This window comes from Oncorhynchus tshawytscha, linkage group LG03 (assembly GCF_018296145.1).
Source record: "Oncorhynchus tshawytscha isolate Ot180627B linkage group LG03, Otsh_v2.0, whole genome shotgun sequence".
NCBI classification, from domain to species: domain Eukaryota; kingdom Metazoa; phylum Chordata; class Actinopteri; order Salmoniformes; family Salmonidae; genus Oncorhynchus; species Oncorhynchus tshawytscha.
The window spans coordinates 14,803,088-14,826,548 of record NC_056431.1 but is presented as its reverse complement, the minus strand read 5'-3'; the positions used below and the strand labels follow the sequence as shown (position 1 = coordinate 14,826,548).

Below are 23,461 nucleotides of genomic sequence, written 5' to 3'. Positions count from 1 at the left end.
GAATGTGTATGTGTGTGTGTGTGTGTGTGTGTGTGTGTGTGTGTGTGTGTGTGTGTGTGTGTGTGTGTGTGTGTGTCTTCAATATGCATGTGTGTGTTTTGTGTGTGTCCGTGTGTGTGTTTTGGAGTGTCAGTGTAGCATGTGTGGGTGTGTGCTTAGAGTCCAGTATGTGTACATCGATCCTGTGCAAGAGAGTCAGTGCAAAAAAAAAAAAAGAATAAATAAGAATAAAATAAGGGGGTGGATGCAAATACTTATTTCATGCACAATGATACACCTGGGCTCTCCCCTGCCTATTAGCTATTCATATTTTTTCTTGTGGGTTCATATTGAAAATTGATCAGGCTTTGGATGCTTTTATGTGTGGTATGATTGCTAGTTAGCCTATTGCAGATCTTGACAAACGATCCAGTTTCCAGTATTGTCACTATGAATGGTGGATAGAGGACAGGATAGACAGACTGGCAGACTACATTGACCTGTGCTGGTAAAAGTTAGCATGTCGAAAAGCGCAGTGGAAAAGGGAAGTACCAAAACACCTTGACATAGGGGAGGTGCATGCAAGCAGATGAGGAAATGTGGCAAGGATAGAATAAATAATGCAAAAGAGCGAATGTAAACCATGGGAAAAAATGCACTATCCTCCCCTGTGCCCAATAAAAAAACACAACCCTCCTCAAAGCAAAAAGGTAGACAACCCTCCCCCTATGTTGCCCCCCGCGCCCTTAACATTTCTCTAGGTAAAGAATGTCTGCATTTTGACCACAGAGGGCGCTATTTCCACTATACTCCTAAGGGGGCGTGGTCAGCATTTGCATTCCATTAAGTCACGTTAAGTAACATTTTGTTGCAATTCAAGTATTTGAGCCAGTCGTCAAGTCACGTAAATCGGAGTATATTGAAACCATCTGGAGTGTACACGGCGATTTAGGGAAACATATATTTAGGGAGAATCGATTGGTAAGTTACAGTAGGCAAGATAACAAGTATTTGTTTCTTGTTTGTGGTTGTAATGGACCTAGCTAGCGTAAGGTAAACGTTGGATTTTCAGCCAGCAATTTTAAACTAGCTAATTTGGTTGAGACGGGGGCATAGAGTAGCAAGTTAGCTAGCTACGTACTTGACAGTGTGGTCAGAATTAGCTGTGAAGAGATAAATATAATATTTGCTGTGGTTCATGGGGAGTGATGTGAAGCCGTGAGACAGAATAGGGTGGGTCAGCATGGGTGACCGCACACGGCTATAGTAAATGCACTAACTAACGTTAGCTATCTGCTGTATTTAACGTTGACGTAACTAGCTAGTTATGGTAACCAGAGACCGCAGAGAAACTCTCGCTGTGGTAACTATGTAGCTAGCTGTAACATATTGGCAGACGGTAACGGTAAGTATTAAAATGTAACTTCCGGCATAAGCCATGGATTCACGAACGACACTGTTGGAGGATCCACATGGCTAATTTAACCTCCCATCAATCTGCTTAGATCCCAGATGAGATGGAGCGCCTCTGTCCCATTCTGCCAAATTACAGTTGAGAGAGAACGTTGTCTGTTGTACGTCCACCCAGACTGTCTCACTTTTTCACAAGTTGATTGCCCTACTTTTTCTCAGCACAAGTACTAACCACAAAAGTAAATATTTGGAATTGGGACTAGCAGCAAAAGACTAGTAACCTTACTACCCCAGGGATTGTTGAAAGATTAAGCCAACCAAGTGGAAACTTTCTAATGACGTTGACAATCTTAATCAAAACAGCTCTTAGGTCCAAATCAAGATGTTCTACACATGTGGACCCAATGAAGCCATGGTGGTGTCTGGTAAGATGCTTTGTTTTATGTGTTAATATTTAATAACATAATCTTATATGGCACTATACAGAACCCTCCAAAAAAAACAGGTTGGGTAATCTACCCAGCCTTACCCCCATCGCCCTACATGGCCCAATATTATTATGACCCTTCTTGAAACTATAATAGGCCTATGTTGTTTACTGTATGTGATTGTTTACAGTACAAGTAACAGTAAAACGTCATGCAGGGCCATGTGACATGTGACTCACTTTAGCCTATCATCAAGTGTCATGTGATACCATTTAGCAACTCTGGGCCACTTTCAGTTGTCAAACTTTGCTGATAGAAAAGTCATTAATAGAGCCAACGTGATTCCTTGATCTACGTGTCGGAGAGGCATGTTTGTTCTATATTACATATTTCTATCTGAATGTTACAAAACATTGTGTCCTGCTGAACGTACCCCGGATGTCAGTGTGTAGTAAACCAGGACAGGAATCTCTATAATTGGGTTCAGCTCAAACAGTACAGTACTTTTTGTTAACTTTTTATAATACCAGCTGTCACTAGGCTAGCTCCTCACTTACATTGTATTGTATGGAATGTGGTGTTGCAATGTAGTCCTATATGTAGGCAAATTAATATATGTCATAGACTCAGTGTGTACATGACATCTTAATTGTGTGGACTACTGTGTTGACCGAGAGTATAGCCTAATGTAAACTCATCTCTCATATTTTCAAATAACCCACTCCTTTTTAGTATATACTAAGGCAATTGTTTTCCCTTTTCTCTGTCAGTCTGATTGCTCTCTTCTTCACTTCTCCTCCAGGCTTTGGTCGTTCCCCTCCTCTAATGATTGCTGGAGGTAGAGTGTTTGTCCTCCCCTGTATTCAACAGATCCAGAGGTGGCTATCTCTCCCTCCCCTTCTTCTTTCAGTTATCTATCTGTTCATCTATCCAGGTTTCATTCAGGGATTCTATTACTGTATAGAGAAAAAGGCCCCATAGTCCCTGTGTATTCTCTACTGTTACTGTAACGTTAGTAGTTAAATGAGCCTATATGAATACCAGGCTACTATTTTAAGCTTATAATGCAACACAGTCTATCTGTCATTTGTAGCCTCCACCTGTAGTCGTGGTTACTCTCTCTGTCTGACTCACTTTCTTCTCCATCCCTCTCACTATCCCCTCTATTCTCACTGTACTTTCCCTCTTTGAACCACTTCTCTCTGTCTCTGTTAGGATCACTCTGAACACCCTGACTCTGAATGTGAAGAGTGATAAGGTGTACACACGTCATGGAGTGCCCATCTCTGTCACTGGCATCGCCCAAGTATGGACTTAGAAGTCAACACCCCACCCAGTGTACATGTGAAAGTAGCCATGTATTCTGATTGGATAGGTACATTTGACCTCACATGGAATCCCCATTTGTCCTATGTGATCTTTGACCTCTAACCCCTGACCTTTGGCAGGTGAAGATCCAGGGTCAGAACAAGGAGATGCTGGCCACGGCCTGTCAGATGTTCATGGGGAAGTCTGAGGCTGAGGTCTCCAACATCGCCCTGGAAACACTGGAGGGGCACCAGAGGGCCATCATCGCTCATCTGACTGTTGAGGTAGGCTACACACCGCACCATGTCCTGATAAAGGGCATGTGTTGCCTCTGGTGCCCTTCTCTCTTCCATAAGGAGTGCCTTGGTCTTTTGAATTGCTCAATGTCTCGCTGACTTTAACCTACAAGCCATAGCTTGTTTTTCTCATTGTTGACTTTTCTCATAACTTACCAAAAGGCTAGCAAACCTGCCTGGCAACTTAGAGCATTAATGGATTATAGTTATTATAACATATGTAATAGTAACGCGTTTCCTTTCATTCCCCTGGTCTATCATTTACTTCCTGTGTAGCTCTGGCTGATCTCCTCTGTGTTTTACTGGTGTCACCTCCTCCCCACATAGATACAGAAATACTAGAAGGGACAAAGCCCCTCAGACCAGGCCAATTTGACAGGAACACTCATGGGTACACTCGTTATGGCTGGTCGACCATAATCAATCAATCAAATGTATTTATAAAGCCCTTTTTACATCAGCTGATGTCACAAAGTGCTGTACAGAAACTCACCCTAAAACCTCAAACAGCAAGCAATGTTGATGTAGAAGCACGGTGGCTAGGAAAATCTCCCTAGAAAGGCCAGAACCTAGGAAGAAACCTAGAGGGGAACCAGGCACTGAGGGGGGGGGCAGTCCTCTTCTGGCTGTGCCGGGTGGAGATGTTCAAATGTTCATAGATAACCAGCAGGGTCAGATAATAATAATCACAGTGGTTGTAGAGGGTGCAACGGGTCAGCACCTCAGGAGTAAATGTCAGTTGGCTTTTCATAGCCGATCATTCAGAGTTAGAGATGAGGTGCGGTAGAGAGAGGGTCCAAACAGCAGGTCCGGGACAAGGTAGCACGTTCAGTGAATAGGTCAGGATTCCATAGCCGCAGGCAGAACAGTTGAAATTGGAGCAGCAGCTTGACCAGGTGGACTGGGGAAAGCAAGGAGTCATCAGGCCAGGTAGTCCTGAAACATGATCCTAGGGGAGAGAGAGAGAGCCCCCAGACACAAACTATTGCAGTGTAAATACTGGAGGCTGAGACAGGCGGGGTCGGGAGACACTGTGGCCCTGTCCAACGATACCCCCGGACAGGGCCAAACAGGCAGGATATAACCACCCAATTTGCCAAAGCACAGCCCCCACACCACTAGAAGGATATCTTCAACCACAACCTACTAGCCTGAGGCGAGACTGGGTATAGCCTACAAAGATCTCCACAAACATGAGGGGGGCACCAACCCGAACAGGAAGATCATGTCAGTGACTCAACCCACTCAAGGGACAGCATGGAAGAGCACCAGTAAGCCAGTGACTCAGCCCCTGTAATAGGGTTAGAGGCAGAGAATCCCAGTGGAGTGAGGGGAACTGGCCAGGCAAGGGAGGTTTGTCGTTCCAGTGCCTTTCCGTTCACCTTCACACCCCTGGGCCAGGCTACACTTGGTCATAGGACCTAGTGAAGAGCTGAGTCTTCAATAAAGACTGAAAGGTCGAGACCGAGTCTGTGTCTCTCACATGGATAGGCAGACCATTCCATAAAAAATGAGCTTTATAGGAGAAAGCCCTGCCTTCAGCAGTTTGCTTAGAAATTCTAGGTACAGTAAGGAGGCCTACGTCTTGTGACCGTAGCTTACATGTAGGTATGTACAGCAGGACCAAATCGGAAATGTAGGTAGGAGCAAGCCTATGTAATGCTTTGTAGGTTAGCAGTAAAACCTTGAAATCTGCCATAGCCTTAACAGGAAGCCAGTGTAGAGAGGCTAGCACTGGAGTAATATGATACCATTTTGGGGTTTTAGTCAAGATCCTAGCAGCCGTGTTTAGCACTAACTGAAGTTTATTTAGTGCTTTAGCCAGATATTAGAGCATTGCAGTAGTCTAATCTAGAAGTGACAAAGCATGGATACATTTTTCCGCATCATTTTTGGACAGAAAGTTTCTGATTTTTGCGATGTTACGGAGATAGAAAAAATCTGTCCTTGCAATGTTCTTGATATGTTCGTCGAAAGAGATCAGGGGCCAGAGTAACGCCGAGGTCCTTCAGTTTTATTTGAGACGACTGTACAACCATCAAGATTAATGGTCAGATCCAACAGAAGATACCTTTTGTTTCTTGGGACCTAGAACTAGCATCTCTGTTTTGTCTGAGTTTAAAGTAAAACATTTGCCGCCATACACTTCCTTATGTCTGAAACACAGGCTTCCAGGGAGGGCAATTTTGGGGCTTCACCATGTATCATCAAAATGTACAGTTGTGCATCGTCCGCATAGCAGTGAAAGTTAACATTATGTTTCCGAATGACATCACCAAGAGGTAAAATATATATAGTGAAAACAATAGTGGTCCTAAAACGGAACCCTGAGGAACACCGAAATTTACAGTTGATTTGTCAGAAGACAAACCATCCACAGAGACAAACTATCTTTCTGACAGATAAGATCTAAACCAGGCCAGAACTTGTCCGTGTAGACAAAATTGGGTTCCCAGTCTCTCCAAAATAATGTGGTGATCGATGGTATCAAAAGCAGCACTAAGGTCTAGGAGGACAGATGCAGATCCTTGGTCTGACGCCATTAAAAGGTAATTTACCACCGTCACAAGTGCAGTCTCAGTGCTATGATGGGGTCTAAAACCAGACTGAAGCGTTTCTTATACATTGTTTGTCTTCAGGAAGGCAGTGAGTTGCTGCGCAATAGCTTTTTCTAAAGTTTTTGAGAGGAATGGGAGATTCGATATAGGCCAATACTTTTTGATATTTTCTGGGTCAAGGTTTGGCTTTTTCAAGAGAGGCTTTATTACTGCCACTTTTAGTGAGTTTGGTACACATCCGGTGGATAGAGAGCCTATTATTATGTTCAACATAGGAGGGCCAATCACAGAAAGCAGCTCTTTCAGTAGTTTATTTGGAATAGGGTCCAGTATGCAGCTTGAAGGTTTAGAGGCCAAGACTATTTTTATCAATGTGTCGAGATATAGTATTTAAAGAGAACTTGCGTGTCTCCCTTGATCCTAGGTCCTGGCAGAGTTGTGCAGACTCAGAACAACTGAGCTTTGGAGAAATACGCAGATTTAAAGAGGAGTCCATAATTTGCTTTCTAATGTATCATGATCTTTTCGTCAAAGAAGTTCGTGATTTTATCACTGCTGAAGTGAAAGCCATCCTCTCTTGGGGAATGCTGCTTTTTAGTTAGCTTTGTGACAGTATCAAAAAGAAATGTTGGATTGTTCTTCTTCTCCTCAATGAAGTTGGATAAATAGGATGATCGAGCATCAGTGAGGGCTCTTCGATACTGCATGGTACTGTCTTTCCAAGCCAGTCGAAAGACTTCCAGTTTGGTGTAGTGCCATTTCCGTTCCAATTTTCTGGAAGCTTGCTTCAGGGCTCGGGTACTTTCTGTATACCAGGGAGCTAGTTTCGTATGACACATTTTGTTTGTTTTTAGGGGTGCGACTGCATCTAGGGTATTACACAAGGTTACATTTAGTTCCTCACTTTGGTGGTTAACTGATTTTGTACTCTGACGTCCTTGGGTAGGTGGAGGGAGTCTGGAAGGACATCTAAGAATCTTTGGGTTGTCTGAGACTATAGCATGGCTTTTGATGATCCTTGGTTGGGGTCTGAGCAGATTATTTATTGCGGTTGCAAATGTAATAAAATGGTGGTCCGATAGTCCAGGATTATGAGGAAAAACATTAAGATTCACAATATTTATTCCACGGGACAAAACTAGGTCCAGAGTGTGGCAGTGAGTAGGTCCGGAGACATGTTGGACAAAACCCCCTGAGTCGATGATGGCTCCGAAAGCCTTTTGGAGTGGGTGTGTGGACTTTTCCATGTGAGTATTCAAGTCACCAAAAATGTGAATATTATCTGCCATGACTACAAGGTCTGATAGGAATTCAGGGAACTCTGTGAGGAGTGCTGTATATGGCCCAGGAGGCCTGTAAACAGTAACTATAAAAAGTGATTGAGTAGGCTGCATAGATTTCACGACTAGAAGATGAAAACGCAGTCTTTGTTGTTGTAAATTGAAATTTGCTATCATAAATGTTAGCAACACCTCCACCTTTGCGCCAATGCGCTGGGGATATGGTCACTAGTGTAACCAGGAGGAGAGGTCTCATTTGACACAGTAAATTCATCAGGCTTAAGCCATGTTTCAGTCAGGCTAATCACATCAAGATTATGATCAGTGATTAGTTAATTGACTATAACTGCCTTTTGAAGTGAGGGATCAAACATTAAGTAGCCCTATTTTGAGATGTGAGAAATCACAATCTCTTTCAATAATGGCAGGAATGGAGGAGGTCTTTATTCCAGTGAGATTGCTAAGGCGAACACCACCATGTTTAGTTTTGCCCAACCAAGATCGAGGCACAGACATGGTCTCTATGAGGTTAGCTGGGCTGACTACACTGACTGTGCTAGTGGCAGACTCTACTAAGCTGGCAGGCTGGCTATCTCATTGTGGAGCTAGAGGAGTTAGCCCTGTCTATGTTCGTGGATAAGATGAGAGCACCCCTCCAGCTAGGATGGAGTCAGTCACTCCTCAGCAGGCCAGGCTTGGTCCTGTTTGTGGGTGAGTCCCAGAAAGAGGGCCAATTATCTACAAATTCTATCTTTTGGGAGGTGCAGAAAACAGTTTTCAACCAGCGATTGAGTTGTGAGAGACTGCTTGGTGACCTCTGACTGTTTCATCCTAACATCATTGGTGCCGACGTGGATAACAATATTCCTATACTCTCTAGACTCGCCGGTTTTAGCTTTAGCCAGCACCATCTTCAGATTAGCCTTAACGTCGGTAGCCCTGCCCCCTGGTAAACAGTGTATGATCGCTGGATGATTAGTTTTAAGTCTAATACTGCAGGTAATGGAGTCGCCAATGACTAGGGTGTTCAATTTGTCAGAGCTAATGGTGGGAGGCTTCGGTGTCTCAGACCCCGTAACGGGTAGAGAGAAGACTCGGACCAACTCGTTGCTTAATGGGGAGAACCGGTTGAAAGTTTCTGTCGGCTGAATGGGCGACACTGGTTGAGTATTCCTACAGCATTTCCTTCCAGAAGCCATGAGAAAGTTGTCCGGCTGCGGGGACTGTGCCAGGGGATTTATACTACTATCTGTACTTACTGGTGGCACAGACGCTGTTTCATCCTTTCCTACACTTAAATGACCCTTGCTTAACGATTGCGTCTGAAGCTGGGCTTGCAGCACAGCTGTCCTCGCCATAAGGCAATCGTTCTCCTGTATATTATGAGTACAGTGACTGCAATTAGAAGGTTTAATGTTACTTCTTAGCTTCGGCTGGTGGAGGTCGTGTAGAACCATGTCCAGAAAGCATCCGGGGTGAAAAAGGTGAATGAAAAAAGTTGTGCGAGGGGGAAAAATAATAAAAACCGTAACGTTGGCAGGTAGCAAAGAAACGTTAGCAACAAACTGCACAGCAGCACGTAAACAACCCACTTGTCCTTCGTGGCTCAGTTAGTAGAGCATGGCACTTGCAACGCCAGGGTTCATGGGTTAGATCGCCGTTGGGGCCACCAATACGAAAATGTATAAAAGTGTCTGCTAAATGGTATTTATTATATTGTCCTTCCCCTGTAGGAGATCTACCAGGACCGTAAGAAGTTTTCTGAGCAAGTGTTCAAGGTGGCCTCCTCTGACCTGGTCAACATGGGCATCGGCGTGGTCAGCTACACGCTCAAAGACGTTCACGACGACCAGGTTTGTTCGCTCTGACAAATATACAGCGAAGTTACGGTATGAAGGTCACACAAGGATTATTACAGAAAACAGTCTGAAATTGAGATATTAGCACAGATTTGGTAAAAATGCAAATACCTTTTTGAAAGTCAGTGTTCGAGAATGCAAGACACATTGCTGCACAAAAATACTTGTTTACTGTTCTGTTTGTTCATAACCAGTTTATAGTAGCAATAAGTCTCAAAGGGGTGTGGTATATGGCTAATATATCATGACAAAGGGTTGTTCTTTGACACGATGCGAAGCGGACTGCCTGGACACAGCCCTTAGCCGTGGTATATTGGCCACATTACACAAACCCCTGAGGTGCCTTATTGCTATTATAAACTGGTTATGAACATAAATAGAACAGTAAGTATTTTTGTGGTATATTGCCTGATATATGCACAGCTGAAATGCTGTTTCAGTCAATCAGCATGCTGGACCCAAACTACCATGTTTCTAATAATAATAATAACACTGTCTCTGTCAGGACTACCTTACCTCCCTGGGTAAAGCTAGGACAGCTCAGGTGCAGAAGGATGCCAGGATCGGAGAGGCTCAGTACAAACGAGACGCGGTGATCCGTGAGGCCCAGGCCATGCAGGAGAAGGTGTCGGCCCAGTATCTGAATGAGATCGAGATGGCCAAAGCCCAGAGAGACTACGAGCTGAAGAAGGCCTCCTACGACTATGAGGTCAACACCAAGAAGGCAGAGTCTGAGATGGCCTATCAGCTGCAGGTATCCTGCCAACAAACTCTGGGCCGTGCAATGATCCTCTCATTCAGACGCTCAATACAGCCGAGGCAGTGTGTCGTGTTCTAATAATGGAAAATATTCCCGTTTTATTTACACAGGGCAGAATCCTAACTTGAGACATGTGCATGATCCTCAAATTCCCTCCACTGCCATCACTTTTGATGTGAAGTGTCTGAGTGTTGTTTTGTAAATCCGTTGTGTTATTGGGGCTATGTAGGTGGCGAAGACGAAGCAGCAGATTGAGGAGGAGACGATGCAGGTGAAGGTGGTGGAGAGGTCTCAGCAGATCATGCTGCAGGAGCAGGAGATCACCCGCAAGGAGATGGAGCTGGAGGCCACGGTGAAGAAGCCTGCTGAGGCAGAGAGATACCGTCTGGAGAGACTGGCTGAGGCAGAACGGTATGTTACATTACCCAGGGCCTCGTTGAGCCAGTTTTCACGTGAAAGTTGTCAGTTATAAAAACTCAACTTGAGGTGAGAATGTACTTCTCCTCCTGCAGACTCTGGACCATGTGTACACAACGTTTCTAGTGTTGCATTGCTAAAAGGCTAAAATAACATTGTGCAAATGAAGAATTTATGAGGACACTCTTATTCATAGCCAAAAACAAGTAGCTAAATCTAATATCAAGATGGAAATCATTTGCTGTTATTTTTGCGTTCTAAAATAATGATCATTGCAGAATAAATTCCTCATATTTTCTGGCCATATTCATATTTCTGAAGTAGCCATAGAACGAATGACCATGCACATCTGTCATTTAATTGAACCTATTAGATGGGCTATTATAATCATTTAAAAATTGCTCTAGTTAGCCTATGCATCCAACAGGGAGCGCAGTTTATAACAGACAGTTGATATGAGAGTCTGTGGTTGATGTTTTACATTGAAGTTTGTAGGCTACAGCTGTTAGTAACCAAACCTTAGTTGTCCTTTTTTCCCAGTTACACCATGTTTCAGAATTCGTGGGCAGTGCAGCATATTTATGTTTGGGGAAAAAGTGACTGCAAAACATTGCAAACGATCTATTTACAGGTCCACAACCATTTGCATTTGTTTCTGTCTTTCAGAAACGGTCAGATACACCCCCTCTGGGACATTTTGTTTCTGTCTTTCAGAAACGGTCAGATACACCCCCTCTGGGACATTTTGTTTCTGTCTTTCAGCCCCTCCGGGACATTTTGTTTCTGTCTTTCAGAAACGGTCAGATACACCCCCTCTGGGACATTTTGTTTCTGTCTTTCAGAAACGGTCAGATACACCCCCTCTGGGACATTTTGTTTCTGTTTTGTTTCTTTCAGAACATTTTGTTTCTGTCTTTCAGCCCCTCTGGGACATTTTGTTTCTGTCTTTCAGAAACGGTCAGATACACCCCCTCTGGGACATTTTGTTTCTGTCTTTCAGCCCCTCTGGGACATTTGATCAAGTTCACCATTGCTATTCCTTTGAGACACTTTAAATGTCTAATTACAATACCTTTAAAGTAAACGGCAAATAAGGGCCTTATTGTCACCATAAAAGGGGAATGATGGGAGTATGTCAGAACTGTGGGTGTGTTCTGTTCCGTAGTCGTCAGTAGTCCTGGACAGTGAGTCCTGTTAAAGGTCCAACATTTGTTCAGCTCAACTCAAACTGTCTCTCTCTTTCACAGTGCACAGCTCATCATGGAGGCTGAGGCAGAAGCAGAGTCCATCAGAGTGAGTTCAGCAGCGCCTCCCTTCTCTCTTCTCTATCATGTCCCTCCACTCTCCTGTCACTCCTGTTGTCTCTTCACCCCCAGTACAATAGCTGTCTGATATGCCTCCTGTCTTAGCTCCCCCGACAGCCTGTCCCTTCCACCCTTTCATCCACTTGCTCTCGCTCTCTGTATCTCCACCTGCCTCCCCTCTCGCCATAGTGTTCTCTGTTCCTCTTCCCATCTCTATTCTAAATCCCCTTTCTCCTCCTTCGGAGACATCGCTCACTTCCCTTAATATAACCTTACTTTAGGATAAGTTCTCTCTCTTCCTGTTTCATATATTATACACATCCTTATTAAACCATCCATTTCCCATTTGGATATATTTTTCATAAAACAACGTGGTTCAGAAGTTTATTATGTACACCACCTTGTTCATGAAAATGGTTCGCTCCTACAGACAGTGAGTCACGTGGCCTGCTATATAAAGCGGACAGACTGGCATCCAGTTTCTGTTACATTGACCGTTAGAATGGGCAAAACGAGTGACCTAAGCAACTTTGAGCGTGGCGTGATCGTCGGTGCCAGGCGCGCCGGTTCCAGTACCTCAAACAGCTGGGGTTTACCTAGTCTCTGGGGTTTACCTAGTCTCTGGGGTTTACCTAGTCTCTGGGGTTTACCTAGTCTCTGGGGTTTACCTAGTCTCTGGGGTTTACCTAGTCTCTGGGGTTTACCTAGTCTCTGGGGTTTACCTCGTCTCTGGGGTTTACCTCGTCTCTGGGGTTTACCGAGAATGGTGCGACAAACACAAAACATCTAGTCAGCGGCAGTCTTGTGGGTGAAAACAGCTCGTTGATGAGAGAGGTTGGAGGAGAACACCAAGGATCGTGCTAAGAGGTGGGCCACAAACAGACAAATGGCGGCGCAGAACGGCATCTCGAAAGGCACAACTCGACAGTCCTTGTCACGGATGGGCTATTGCAGCAGACGACCACACCGGGTTCCACTCCTATCAGCTCCAGTGGGCACGCGATCACCAACACTCGACAATTGAGTGGAAAAACATTGCCTGGCTTGACGAATCCCGGTTCCTGTTGCTGGTGGCAGTCAGGATTTGGTGTCAGCAGCATGACTCCATGGCCCCATCCAGCCTGGTGTTAATGGTACAGGCTGGTGGTGTAATGGTGTGGGGAATGTTTTCCTGCCACACGAGTAGGTCCCTTGAAACCAATTGAGCAACGTTTCCATGCACGAAGAATTCAGGCTGTTCTGGACCCTACCCGGTACTAGATGGGTGAACCTACTAAACTGGCAACTGAGTGTGTTCTTATTTATTCTTTCATATATAAAACCTTAGTTCAAATAAACAAATGTGTTCTCTGTCCTGTCTGTGTAGATGAGGGGCGATGCTGAGGCGTTTGCTCTGGAGGCTAAAGGTCGTGCCGAGGCAGAGCAGATGGCTAAGAAGGCTGAGGCCTTTAAACAGTACGGGGAGGGGGCCATGGTGGACATGCTGCTGGAGAAACTACCACTGGTCAGTCACACTGGGAGTAGGACTGGGAGGGTGCATGGATAGGGAGAAGGATTGATGGGAAAGTGATTCAGTAGATATGGAGAGTTTAAGCGGATGGATGAAGAGATTGGCTGGATGGTCAGATTCAGTGGATATGAGAATAGATGGATGACAGATTGATTAGATGACAGATGGACATGTAGTGTACTGTTACTGCAGTCCTGTCTGCTGCTGTTCTCTTCCTGAAGCTGCCATCACTACTCCTGTCCTCTAGATAGCAGAGGAGATCAGCAGGCCCCTCTCCATGGCCCAGAAGGTTACCATGGTTTCCAGCGGCGGGGGTGAGGTGGGCGCGGCCAAGCTGACCGGAGAGGTTCTGGACATAATGACCAGACTACCAGCTGCCGTGGAGAAACTCACTGGAATCAACATCTCACAGGTGTGTGTGTGTGTGGAAGGAAGAGAGAGGAAAGTAGTATTTGTGTGTACATATTTGTCGACAAACACTGACATTCTCTCCTCTTCTTTCCACAGGTTGGGCTGTCTACCCGAATGGGCTGAGAATGGAGCCTAGTTATTGAGACAGTCTGCACCATCAGACCAGGAACTCCATACTGCCTCCTTGTGCCTATAATTATTATTATTATTATTACCTAGTGTAGTTTGTCTGCATGCCTGTCTCCTTAGAGCATGTCTGTCTGCATGCCTGTCTCCTTAGGGCATGCCTGTCTCCTTAGGACATGCCTGTCTCCTTAGGGCATGCCTGTCTCCTTAGGGCATGCCTGTCTCCTTAGGGCATGTCTGTCTCCTTAGGGCATGTCTGTCTCCTTAGGGCATGTCTGTCTGCATGCCTGTCTCCTTAGCGCATGTCTGTCTCCTGCATGTCTGTCTGCATGTCTGTCTCCTTAGGGCATGTCTGTCTGCATGTCTGTCTCCTTAGGGCATGTCTGTCTCCTTAGGGCATGTCTGTCTCCTTAGGGCACGTCTGTCTGCATGCCTGTCTCCTTAGGGCATGCCTGTCTGCATGCCTGTCTCCTTAGGGCATGCCTGTCTGCATGCCTGTCTCCTTAGGGCATGCCTGTCTGCATGCCTGTCTCCTTAGGGCATGCCTGTCTGCATGCCTGTCTCCTTAGGGCATGCCTGTCTCCTTATTCGACCTCCCCTCTTGCTTCCTGGTCCTTTTTGGCACTGATCTGAAAACAGAGGATGGTTCCAAGCTGTATGTTGTAAGCCTACTGGGGGAGTGTGTCTCCTGGTCATTCATAACTGTTAGTTCAGCTTGGATGAAGGAAAGAAAAGCACTTTGGACTAGCATGACACAGCCTTCGTCGTTCTGGTAGTAACTCCGCCTCCTCCACCATTCTGTACTCTTTCTTCTGTCCGCTATTCAGTGTGTTTTAATCACTGCTTCAAGCCTGCCTCTGTCTCCCTCTATTACAGGTTTGGGACAATATAAACTGTTCAACTGTCACATAGTTGCAATTCATAGAATGTTATTTCATTGGGATGTGGTTGTGTTTGAGAAATGATGTAGGAAATAATCGTGTCAGTATGAGGTCATCCATGTCATTGTTGGGTTTGTCAGCTGATTGTTTTGTCAACATTTGCAGTTCTAGAAGGTTCTCAGCATCGGAAGCTTGCTTAGTTGCTATCAATTGCTTTGCAAATGAAGAAATGCTGTTTACTTTCACTGGGAAGACATGAAGATATGTCCACAATCAGAATTTAGATAATGGTAGTCATGTTATTTATACATGACTTCTGCATGCCTTACAGCATTCCAGTACCTCTGTCTACCACCTTATGGACAAAGTAGTTTTCCACTATGTACTCCACTGACTACTCATATCTCTAAGATGACACTCTAGAATGGCCAGTGCCTTGTTTTAGAGTCTAATTAATCATATCAGTACAAGCCATATTACAATAGAAGCCAAGTTACATGCAGATTATGCTGTTTTTTGTAAGTCTGTGTTTTACAATTTGTGGGCTTTTTGCCATGACTCTGCCATTTGTGGGGGATGAGATCACAAACTATATGATGGGTTGGTACTAAACCTCTATGTGTTGGTACAATACTGGCATAGACACAATCAGTGGAGTACCGACTCTGATGGTACCTAATCTAATTACCAAAGCAATACACAAGGAACTACAGATTCTGTTACTATACTGTTGTTTATCCAACAGAAAGATTGTCATGTACACCATTATGGCTTAGTTCCAGTGTGTTTCTAAACCCTAGACTTATTAGACAGACAGGCCTTCGATCAGAGCTTCTACTGTGCTATAACTGTATAAAGGTGGAGATTTTCTGTGAAGTGATTGGAAGGAAGAGGGAGGGAGCAGACTGGGGTTTTCCTGCTGAAGGCTAACCTCCGAGGTCTCGATCTAGGTCAGGTGTACTGTCAGTCACGTGGTGTCTGGTGGATGTGTTGTTTGAGGTGAAGGTATGTGTGTAGAAGAGGGGAATGGGTGCCAGTCTGTTTCTGCTCTCTTTTCAAATCCTTATAGAATTGCCATGCCAAACATGTTTCCCTTGACAATGACAATGGAACAGGCAAAAACACAAACAGACCTGGGACCAGGCTACAGACACTAAAGTAGTGGACTTCAATTAAGTTGTATGGTCCAGTGGGGTATACAGGGACCTTCTATAGATTGGAGTAGACAATATACATTTTAATTAGGAGCTATCCTTTCATATTGTAATATTATCATTAGAATGGTGTATTTTTGTTGTGCTGGTCACATCCCTGTTTGATCCTTTTGTAGGACAGGGTTGTTGTTAGGGACTTGTTCTATACCATAGAAATAGAATCCTTCTAATTCTATACCGCTGCTCAGGATTCTAGAAGCTACTTCTCTCTACCGGATTGAATACTACCCCAAAGCTTACATGCGATCTGGCTGTCTATGCATTTTGTTACCAAGTGCCTGACTAAGTTGAAAGATTCCCCATTTTTCTCTCAACCTAAAGGCTAAACTATCACACCAGGTTAAACATGAACAATCTAGAGGCATGCTATGTCCTAAAGATATTAATGAAAGCCAATTTCGTCAAACCAATTCTACTGCTTTCACTTATGCACACACCTGTAGATTACATCAGTCAATGATTTGTGACTTCTAACCTTTTTCTGTACTGTAGCTGCACTTAGTTAAATGTGATTTCTGTGTTTATTTCCATCTATACTTTGTTGACTTGCCAAAATAATCCTGGCCTCCCGTGTAGTGTAAATTTAGTATGCAAGTGCACTAAGTTATGAATATTATAACTATTTGGAATGAAATGATTGTAACAACATATAAACACTCTGATTTCCTAACGTAGACCCTTTGTCCTGTGTTTTAATGACATGTAGAACATTCTTCCTTGCTTTATTTGGAAAGATTAACTTTATTCAAACTACAAAAATAGACGACACAATGAATTACAATGGCACCAAGGTCAGGTAGCAAACTTTCTACAGAGGAACAAAAAGAAGAGACCCCAACTGTAACAAAGAAATTCCATATATTAGTCAACAAAATAAAAATAAAATCCTTAAAATATGTACACATCAGCGACAAGGAGATTCTAAGTAGTATACAGGAAATATATACACTGTAGCCCAACTAAACCCATATTTGTATATCGAAAAAGGTCAATCGAGACACATACTGTATTCATATGGCATCACCATTCACACTCATTCAATCAGTAAACAAGGATTATTTGATCATCTTGATTAAGCCTGACACATTATGCAGAACTACACTCAGTAAGGCAGAGTAATGTAGATGAAAGGTTACTGACCAACTAAAAGGCTTTGTATACAGTTGTTAGTGCTCCTCTTCTCATGAGTGTTAGGTTCTTTGTGATTGGGATGTTTTAACCATCAGGTCTGTTGGGTATCTATATAACACTGGCAGAAAGCATTTGGTGTACTCTGCCTTTCCTCATCATGCAGACAGAGGTTTTCCAAAGCTGAATTTTCCTCCTTGAGAACATTGAGGCAGTTCTATTTGAACAACAAGCCACTGATATGAATCATGAATAAATGATCATCTTGAAGTAGATAAATCACAAGACACCGACCTGTTTTTCTGTTTAGAACTACATCTATTTTGACCAGCAATGCCATGTTGGACTGCTATCGGTACTAACACCAAGGGGATACAGACTGTCTGTACGCTCCAACATCCAGACTAGCATACTAACCTGATACTCGTATAGTAACATGATACATACCAGTGTTGTGGGAGCTACTCTGAAAGTGTTGTTAATTAGTTGTTAAACTACAAGTACTGTAACTACGCCCCAAGACTGGCCACGACTCTAGTATTCTAGTGCAGGCATTGGGGCGTGCGGCCAGAAACAGCCTTTAAAGTGCAGCTGGTAGTGTATTGGACATGTACATGAACCTCCTTTCTGCATCTGGGTCACTGACTCAGACCCAGCTCCGCTATCCATCACTGGTAGAAAATCACACCGCTCACCTCACTTACACATGAAAATGGTCATTTACATATATCAGCCCCCACTCCCCTCTAGTCGTCAATCCATCTGTCCATCTGTGTTATGCTGTTCCATCAGCTAGTCACCAATCACAACTGTCAGTTTCACATGTGATGTCAGCACAGGCAGTGCTGTGTGTGTTGCTGTGGTCTGTACTATTCCAGCTCTCATCAGGAAGGATGTCTCTCTTCTGTTAAGTTCAAATCTCATAGTCTGTAGCCGTTCACAGTGCACCTCCCCTACTGTACCTGTTCTCTCAGTCAGTGAGGCTCAAGTCACATGACACCAGTCAGTCTTCTCTGGCTCCGGAAGTCCAAAGGGTTCTAGTTTGGAGGTCTGGTAGAGTAACAACCATATCTCTATGGTAACAACCACACACTTCCTGTCCTGGAAAGAGTCCTCGAGTCCAGATCAGTTCACACCCTCTATAACTCCATAGTTACAGCTCAGAGTGGATCAGTTGTGAGAGATATGAGTGAGACTGCAGAATGAAAGGCTTCTGGATTGGTGAGATACTGAGTTGGGTGGAGTGGGAAGCAGAATGTGGAAAGACTATAGTCACAATGCCAGCTAAGTATAGTCTGAGGAGCTGACTGACTGGCAGCATTGTCTAATGCCTGGTGTTACAGACTGCTGGTGTGTCTGCTACTGGCCTGTGTATGAGATACCATCATTCTGCTTGCCAGACTTTAACAGGTAGACCAGAGGAATATAATGCAATATTCAGCCACACTCGTCTGGTTCCATGAGACTAGAGACAACCTTAGACTGGGGTCTGGGATGGAGGGTTTGGAGCTGGGAAGAACTGGGTTATATACTGAAAACTAGTGAAACGTAATGGGACATATTCGTTTTATATATACTACTAAGACAGCAAACCTTGTGTGCAATTTCATCTCTGTGAAAAATGTGTGCATACTGTTTTGAGATGGAGAAATGTTGGCAGTATGAGAATATATATAGACCTTCACCAGTAACCCTAGCACATGATTTATACAAATACCAAAAACATTAGCAGGTCAAGTAATAAAATATCTTTATAGGACAATGTGTTAAGTTTATCCCAACATGTTAATATGCTATTAAACTATGAGTGTCAGAGTATTAAAGTCTGACATGAATACATAATCAGATTGGTATTGTTTATATTCTTTGAGAAACGTTAATCAGCGTTACACATTAATTTTAGCTTCATCTACATTACCAAGCATTGTCACATCGCCTCCCCATACGTCTTACAGCTTCCCTGTGTTCGCTAGCAGACCATTGACAGACCATCGGTGGTCCTGGAAGCACTATGCAGAATCAGACACCAACCCACCACCGCACTAACCATTGTGTTGTGTTACATTCTTATCAAGACGCTCTAGAGACTACTCAGGGGGGTGAAATGGGTTTGGGTTGGGGTCTGTCTTGTGGGAGTGAAAACCGAACCAGCGGTGTCTCAGCCCCATCCGCCCATCATAGAGAGATACAAAATATACAAGCAGGCACCCGTCCCTCTACTGCACACCTCTCCCTCTACACCTCCACCACTTCTACACACATCCCTCGCTCAAAGCACTCATCTCTATGATGAATGGAGGAATGGAGGTAGGAGGAGCCGTCTCTAATCCCTCTCTCTCCATCTCACTCTTAAATTCCTCTCTCTCTCTACACCATGTTCATGGCATCCTCTGTGAGGAAGGAGTGAATGTGGGCAAATGATGGGCGGAGCTTGCAGTCCCGGTTCCAGCAGCTCAGCATGAGGTCATAGAGACCCTGAGGACACACATCTGGCCTGCTCAGATACACCTGGGGGTGGGGAGGGAGGGAAAGGGGATGGGAGGGAGGGAGAGAGGGAGGGGGAAGATGGGAGAGAGGGGATGGAGGGGAGGGGGAGAAAGGGAGATGGGGAGGCAAAGACAGAGGAGGGATGGGGGAGAAAGATAGAAAGGTGGAGGGGGAAGAGAAAAGGGAGGAGGGAGAGATGAGGGTTAAACATTCCATCTACTTAAATGTACTGCTACTGTGCTGTATGAACCTGTGTATAAGTGTGTGTACCTGTCTTCCGTGGTCCCTGAAGAACTCTCCGGCGTTGTCTATGACCTGTTCATCAGTCAGGTTGGAGTAGGGTTGCTCCTGACACACACTCAGCATCTCCCACAGAGTCACACCAAACGCCCACACGTCACTGGCTGTGGTGAACTTCCCCTGCAGAGACACACACTATCTGTTAGTTACTGGTTAGTTACTTATTTACCACAACTAACTTACTACTTGTCCCACCATTTTGTTTCTTTCTTTTGTAATGTCCTCATATCTTCCCTCTTGTTTTCTTTATGCCTCTCTCCTTCCTCGCCCCTCTCTCTCCTTCCTCGCCCCTCTCTCTCCTTCCTCGCCCCTCTCTCTCTCCTTCCTCACCTCTCTCTCTCTCCTTCCTCGCCCCTCTCTCTCCTTCCTCGCCCCTCTCTCTCCCTGTGTGTCCTCTCACCATCAGTATACACTCCCAAGCCATCCATCGTATAGGCAGCACGGCCCGCCCCTCTCTCTCCTTCCTCGCCCCTCTCTCTCCTTCCTCGCCCCTCTCTCTCCTTCCCCGCCCCTCTCTCTCCTTCCCCGCCCCTCTCTCTCCTTCCTCGCCCCTTTCTCTCCTTCCTCGCCCCTCTCTCTCCTTCCCCGCCCCTCTCTCTCCTTCCTCGCCCCTCTCTCTCCTTCCTCGCCCCTCTCTCTCCTTCCCCGCCCCTCTCTCTCCTTCCTCGCCCCTCTCTCTCCTTCCCCGCCCCTCTCTCTCCTTCCCTGCCCCTCTCTCTCCCTGTGTGTCCTCTCACCATCAGTACACTCCCAGGCCATCCATCGTATAGGCAGCACGGCCCGCCCCTCTCTCTCCTTCCTCGCCCCTCTCTCTCCTTCCTCGCCCCTCTCTCTCCTTCCCCGCCCCTCTCTCTCCTTCCCCGCCCCTCTCTCTCCTTCCTCGCCCCTTTCTCTCCTTCCCCGCCCCTCTCTCTCCTTCCTCACCCCTCTCTCTCCTTCCTCACCCCTCTCTCTCCTTCCTCGCCCCTCTCTCTCCTTCCTCGCCCCTTTCTCTCCTTCCTCGCCCCTCTCTCTCCTTCCCCGCCCCTCTCTCTCCTTCCTCGCCCCTCTCTCTCCTTCCTCGCCCCTCTCTCTCCTTCCCCGCCCCTCTCTCTCCTTCCTCACCCCTCTCTCTCCTTCCCCCCCCCTCTCTCTCCTTCCCTGCCCCTCTCTCTCCCTGTGTGTCCTCTCACCATCAGTACACTCCCAGGCCATCCATCGTATAGGCAGCACGGCCCGCCCCTCTCTCTCCTTCCTCGCCCCTCTCTCTCCTTCCTCGCCCCTCTCTCTCCTTCCCCGCCCCTCTCTCTCCTTCCCCGCCCCTCTCTCTCCTTCCTCGCCCCTCTCTCTCCTTCCTCGCCCCTCTCTCTCCTTCCCCGCCCCTCTCTCTCCTTCCTCACCCCTCTCTCTCCTTCCCCGCCCCTCTCTCTCCTTCCCTGCCCCTCTCTCTCCCTGTGTGTCCTCTCACCATCAGTACACTCCCAGGCCATCCATCGTATAGGCAGCACGGCCCGCCCCTCTCTCTCCTTCCTCGCCCCTCTCTCTCCTTCCTCGCCCCTCTCTCTCCTTCCCCGCCCCTCTCTCTCCTTCCCCGCCCCTCTCTCTCCTTCCTCACCCCTCTCTCTCCTTCCCCGCCCCTCTCTCCTTCCCTGCCCCTCTCTCTCCCTGTGTGTCCTCTCACCATCAGTACACTCCCAGGCCATCCATCGTATAGGCAGCACGGCCCGCCCCTCTCTCTCCTTCCTCACCCCTCTCTCTCTCCTTCCTCGCCCCTCTCTCCTTCCTCGCCCCTCTCTCTCCCTGTGTGTCCTCTCACCATCAGTATACACTCCCAGGCCATCCATCGTATAGGCAGCACGGCCCGCCCCTGGATGCGGTAGTAGTCTCCAGCGTACAGGTTTCTGCTCATCCCAAAGTCGGCGATCTTGATGGGTCGCTCCCCGCCCCGGTCGCCCCCGCTCTCGCCCTTCTCACCCCCCACCAGGCAGTTTCTTGTGGCCAGGTCACGGTGCACAAAGTTCAGAGACGACAGAAACTTCATCCCTGAAGCTATCTGACTGGCCATGGCGATCAGAGCAGGGTAACTGAGAGGGAGGGATGTGTGGTGGAAGAAGAAGAGAAGAGATAAGTGGCAGAAATACAATATTTCAGATGCAGGTGTGTGTGTATATGCATCTGTCTTCATGAAAACGTGAGTGTCACTGTGTGTGTGTACTCTGTGTGTGTGTGTGTGTGTGTGTGTGTGTGTGTGTGTGTGTGTGTACTTTGTGTGCGTGTGTGTTATTACGGCCCTGAATTTTTCTGAACCGTCTCAGTGCTTCTTCTTCCAATAGGGCGCTTCCCCTTTAATTCCCCATTAAATAGCCAGCATCAGCTGCACAAAAGTGGGTTTGTGATGGAGACGTGAATGAGGATGTGTTCAACCCTCAGTTCCCAAGCTGCTCTATTCCGTTTGTTTTGTTGCCTTTAAAAGTGTTTTGTAGCCTAATAGCTAGTTTACCCAGGATCGGATCCACTCTTTGCGTCGGTGGACTACACGTCTCTGTTGTTCTTCAGGGCCTTTCTCAGACGGAGATCTGCTGGCGGATTGGATTGTCTGACTGACCGACTGACTACAACCTTTTTGTATACGGTATTTCATTTGTTTTGGGGTGATGAATACCGTGATGATTTGTAGTTAGTTGTAAGTGAGGACGTATTAGTATTTGATACGCTTTATAGTTGTGTGGTAAAATAATTGTTGTTTTGATTGTATGATTTGATACTGGGTGTACACTACACTTGTATGAACGGACAAACATTGCGTGACTAAGGTCACTTTACCAGGCTGGACTCTTTTTAGGCCCGAGGTACAGGACATTTCTGGAGGAGCCAGAGCTCATTATTTATTATATTGTTATGTGTGTGTGATCATTTATGTTGGTAATACAACCCACGCAAAAGAATACAGTTGTTTTTAAAGTTCTTTTCAATGTTTTAAGGGTTTATGAAAGGTGTATTGACTTTTACATAAGTCCTTTGTATTGGTGTAGACTTGACGGACCAGATGGGACTCATTCCCTCACAAACCAAAAGGAGAAACCAATGTTTTCTCTGGTAGGCACAACCTACCTGGCACCCCTATTAATAATAACCTCAAGTGAAAACCATTACAGTGTGTGTGTACTATGTGTGCGTATTACCTGATGGTGGGGGTGTTGTGTGTGGGTCCAGTCTTGTCCAGCAGGACTCTGTGTGAGAGGTACTGGTTGTGTGTGTGTACTATGTGTGCATATTACCTGATGGTGGGGGTGTTGTGTGTGGGTCCAGTCTTGTCCAGCAGGACTCTGTGTGAGAGGTACTGGTTGTGTGTGTGTACTATGTGTGCGTATTACCTGATGGTGGGGGTGTTGTGTGTGGGTCCGGTCTTGTCCAGCAGGACTCTGTGTGAGAGGTACTGGTTGAGGTCCCCACTCTCCATGTACTCTGTGACCATACAGAGAGGGTCACTGCTCACACACACTCCCAACAGACTGATGATGTTGGGGTCCTTCAAACGAGATAGAATCTTCCCCTCCTTTAGGAAGTCATTCCTAGGATGGAGAGAGAGGAGCGAGGGGTGGAGAGAGAGAGAGAGAGAGAGCGAGACGGATGTTGGGGTCGAGGGGTTCCCTCCTTTAGGAAGTCATTCCTAGGATGGAGAGAGAGGAGCGAGGGGTGGAGGGGTGGGGAGAGAGAGCGAGCGAGGGGTGGGGGGGTAGAGAGAGCGAGGGGTGGGGGGCAGAGAGAGGGAGGGGTGGGGGGTAGAGAGAGAGATGGGTGGGGGGGTAGAGAGAGAGAGGAG

General features: G+C 46.0%; 2 protein-coding genes across 6 annotated transcripts in view; one reads left to right on the top strand and one right to left on the bottom strand.

Annotated features, from left to right (window-relative positions):
• The first annotated feature begins 801 nt into the window (after positions 1–801).
• LOC112228198 (flotillin-1) lies at positions 802–16,420 on the top strand. Of its 2 annotated transcripts, XM_042310394.1 has the most exons (12): positions 802–960; positions 1,756–1,817; positions 2,623–2,698; positions 3,036–3,126; positions 3,269–3,412; positions 8,996–9,115; positions 9,627–9,875; positions 10,111–10,292; positions 11,546–11,591; positions 12,969–13,106; positions 13,360–13,524; positions 13,620–16,420. In XM_042310394.1, exons 2-12 carry the CDS (start codon positions 1,775–1,777, stop codon positions 13,644–13,646), a joined length of 1,281 nt encoding a protein of 426 aa, XP_042166328.1. In that variant the 5' UTR covers positions 802–960; positions 1,756–1,774; the 3' UTR covers positions 13,647–16,420. The 2 variants fall into 2 exon arrangements, with proteins under 2 accessions (XP_042166328.1, XP_042166331.1); XM_042310397.1 differs by lacking the exons at positions 802–960; positions 1,756–1,817; positions 2,623–2,698; positions 3,036–3,126 and adding an exon at positions 3,174–3,195.
• A 30-nt stretch (positions 16,421–16,450) lies between these two features.
• Positions 16,451–23,461, bottom strand: part of LOC112244539 (epithelial discoidin domain-containing receptor 1-like) — an 83,642-nt gene continuing 76,631 nt past the window's right edge. For all 4 annotated transcript variants that reach the window (XM_042310384.1, XM_042310391.1, XM_042310388.1 and 1 more), the window contains 4 exons: positions 23,013–23,210; positions 21,455–21,722; positions 19,630–19,779; positions 16,451–19,380 (listed from right to left, as the gene is read on the bottom strand). In XM_042310384.1, coding sequence (XP_042166318.1) covers positions 19,240–19,380; positions 19,630–19,779; positions 21,455–21,722; positions 23,013–23,210 — 757 coding nt within the window. In that variant the 3' untranslated portion in view covers positions 16,451–19,239. The remainder of the gene's footprint in view (positions 19,381–19,629; positions 19,780–21,454; positions 21,723–23,012; positions 23,211–23,461) is intronic.

Excerpts from the sequence above, each read along its gene's own strand:
- LOC112228198 (XM_042310394.1), top strand. The coding sequence starts at position 1,775 with ATGTTCTACACATGTGGACCCAATGAAGCCATGGTGGTGTCTG. Across the intron at positions 1,818-2,622 it reads TGAAGCCATGGTGGTGTCTG|GCTTTGGTCGTTCCCCTCCT; the intron begins GTAAGATGCTTT and ends CTTCTCCTCCAG. Across the intron at positions 13,525-13,619 it reads CTGGAATCAACATCTCACAG|GTTGGGCTGTCTACCCGAAT; the intron begins GTGTGTGTGTGT and ends TTCTTTCCACAG.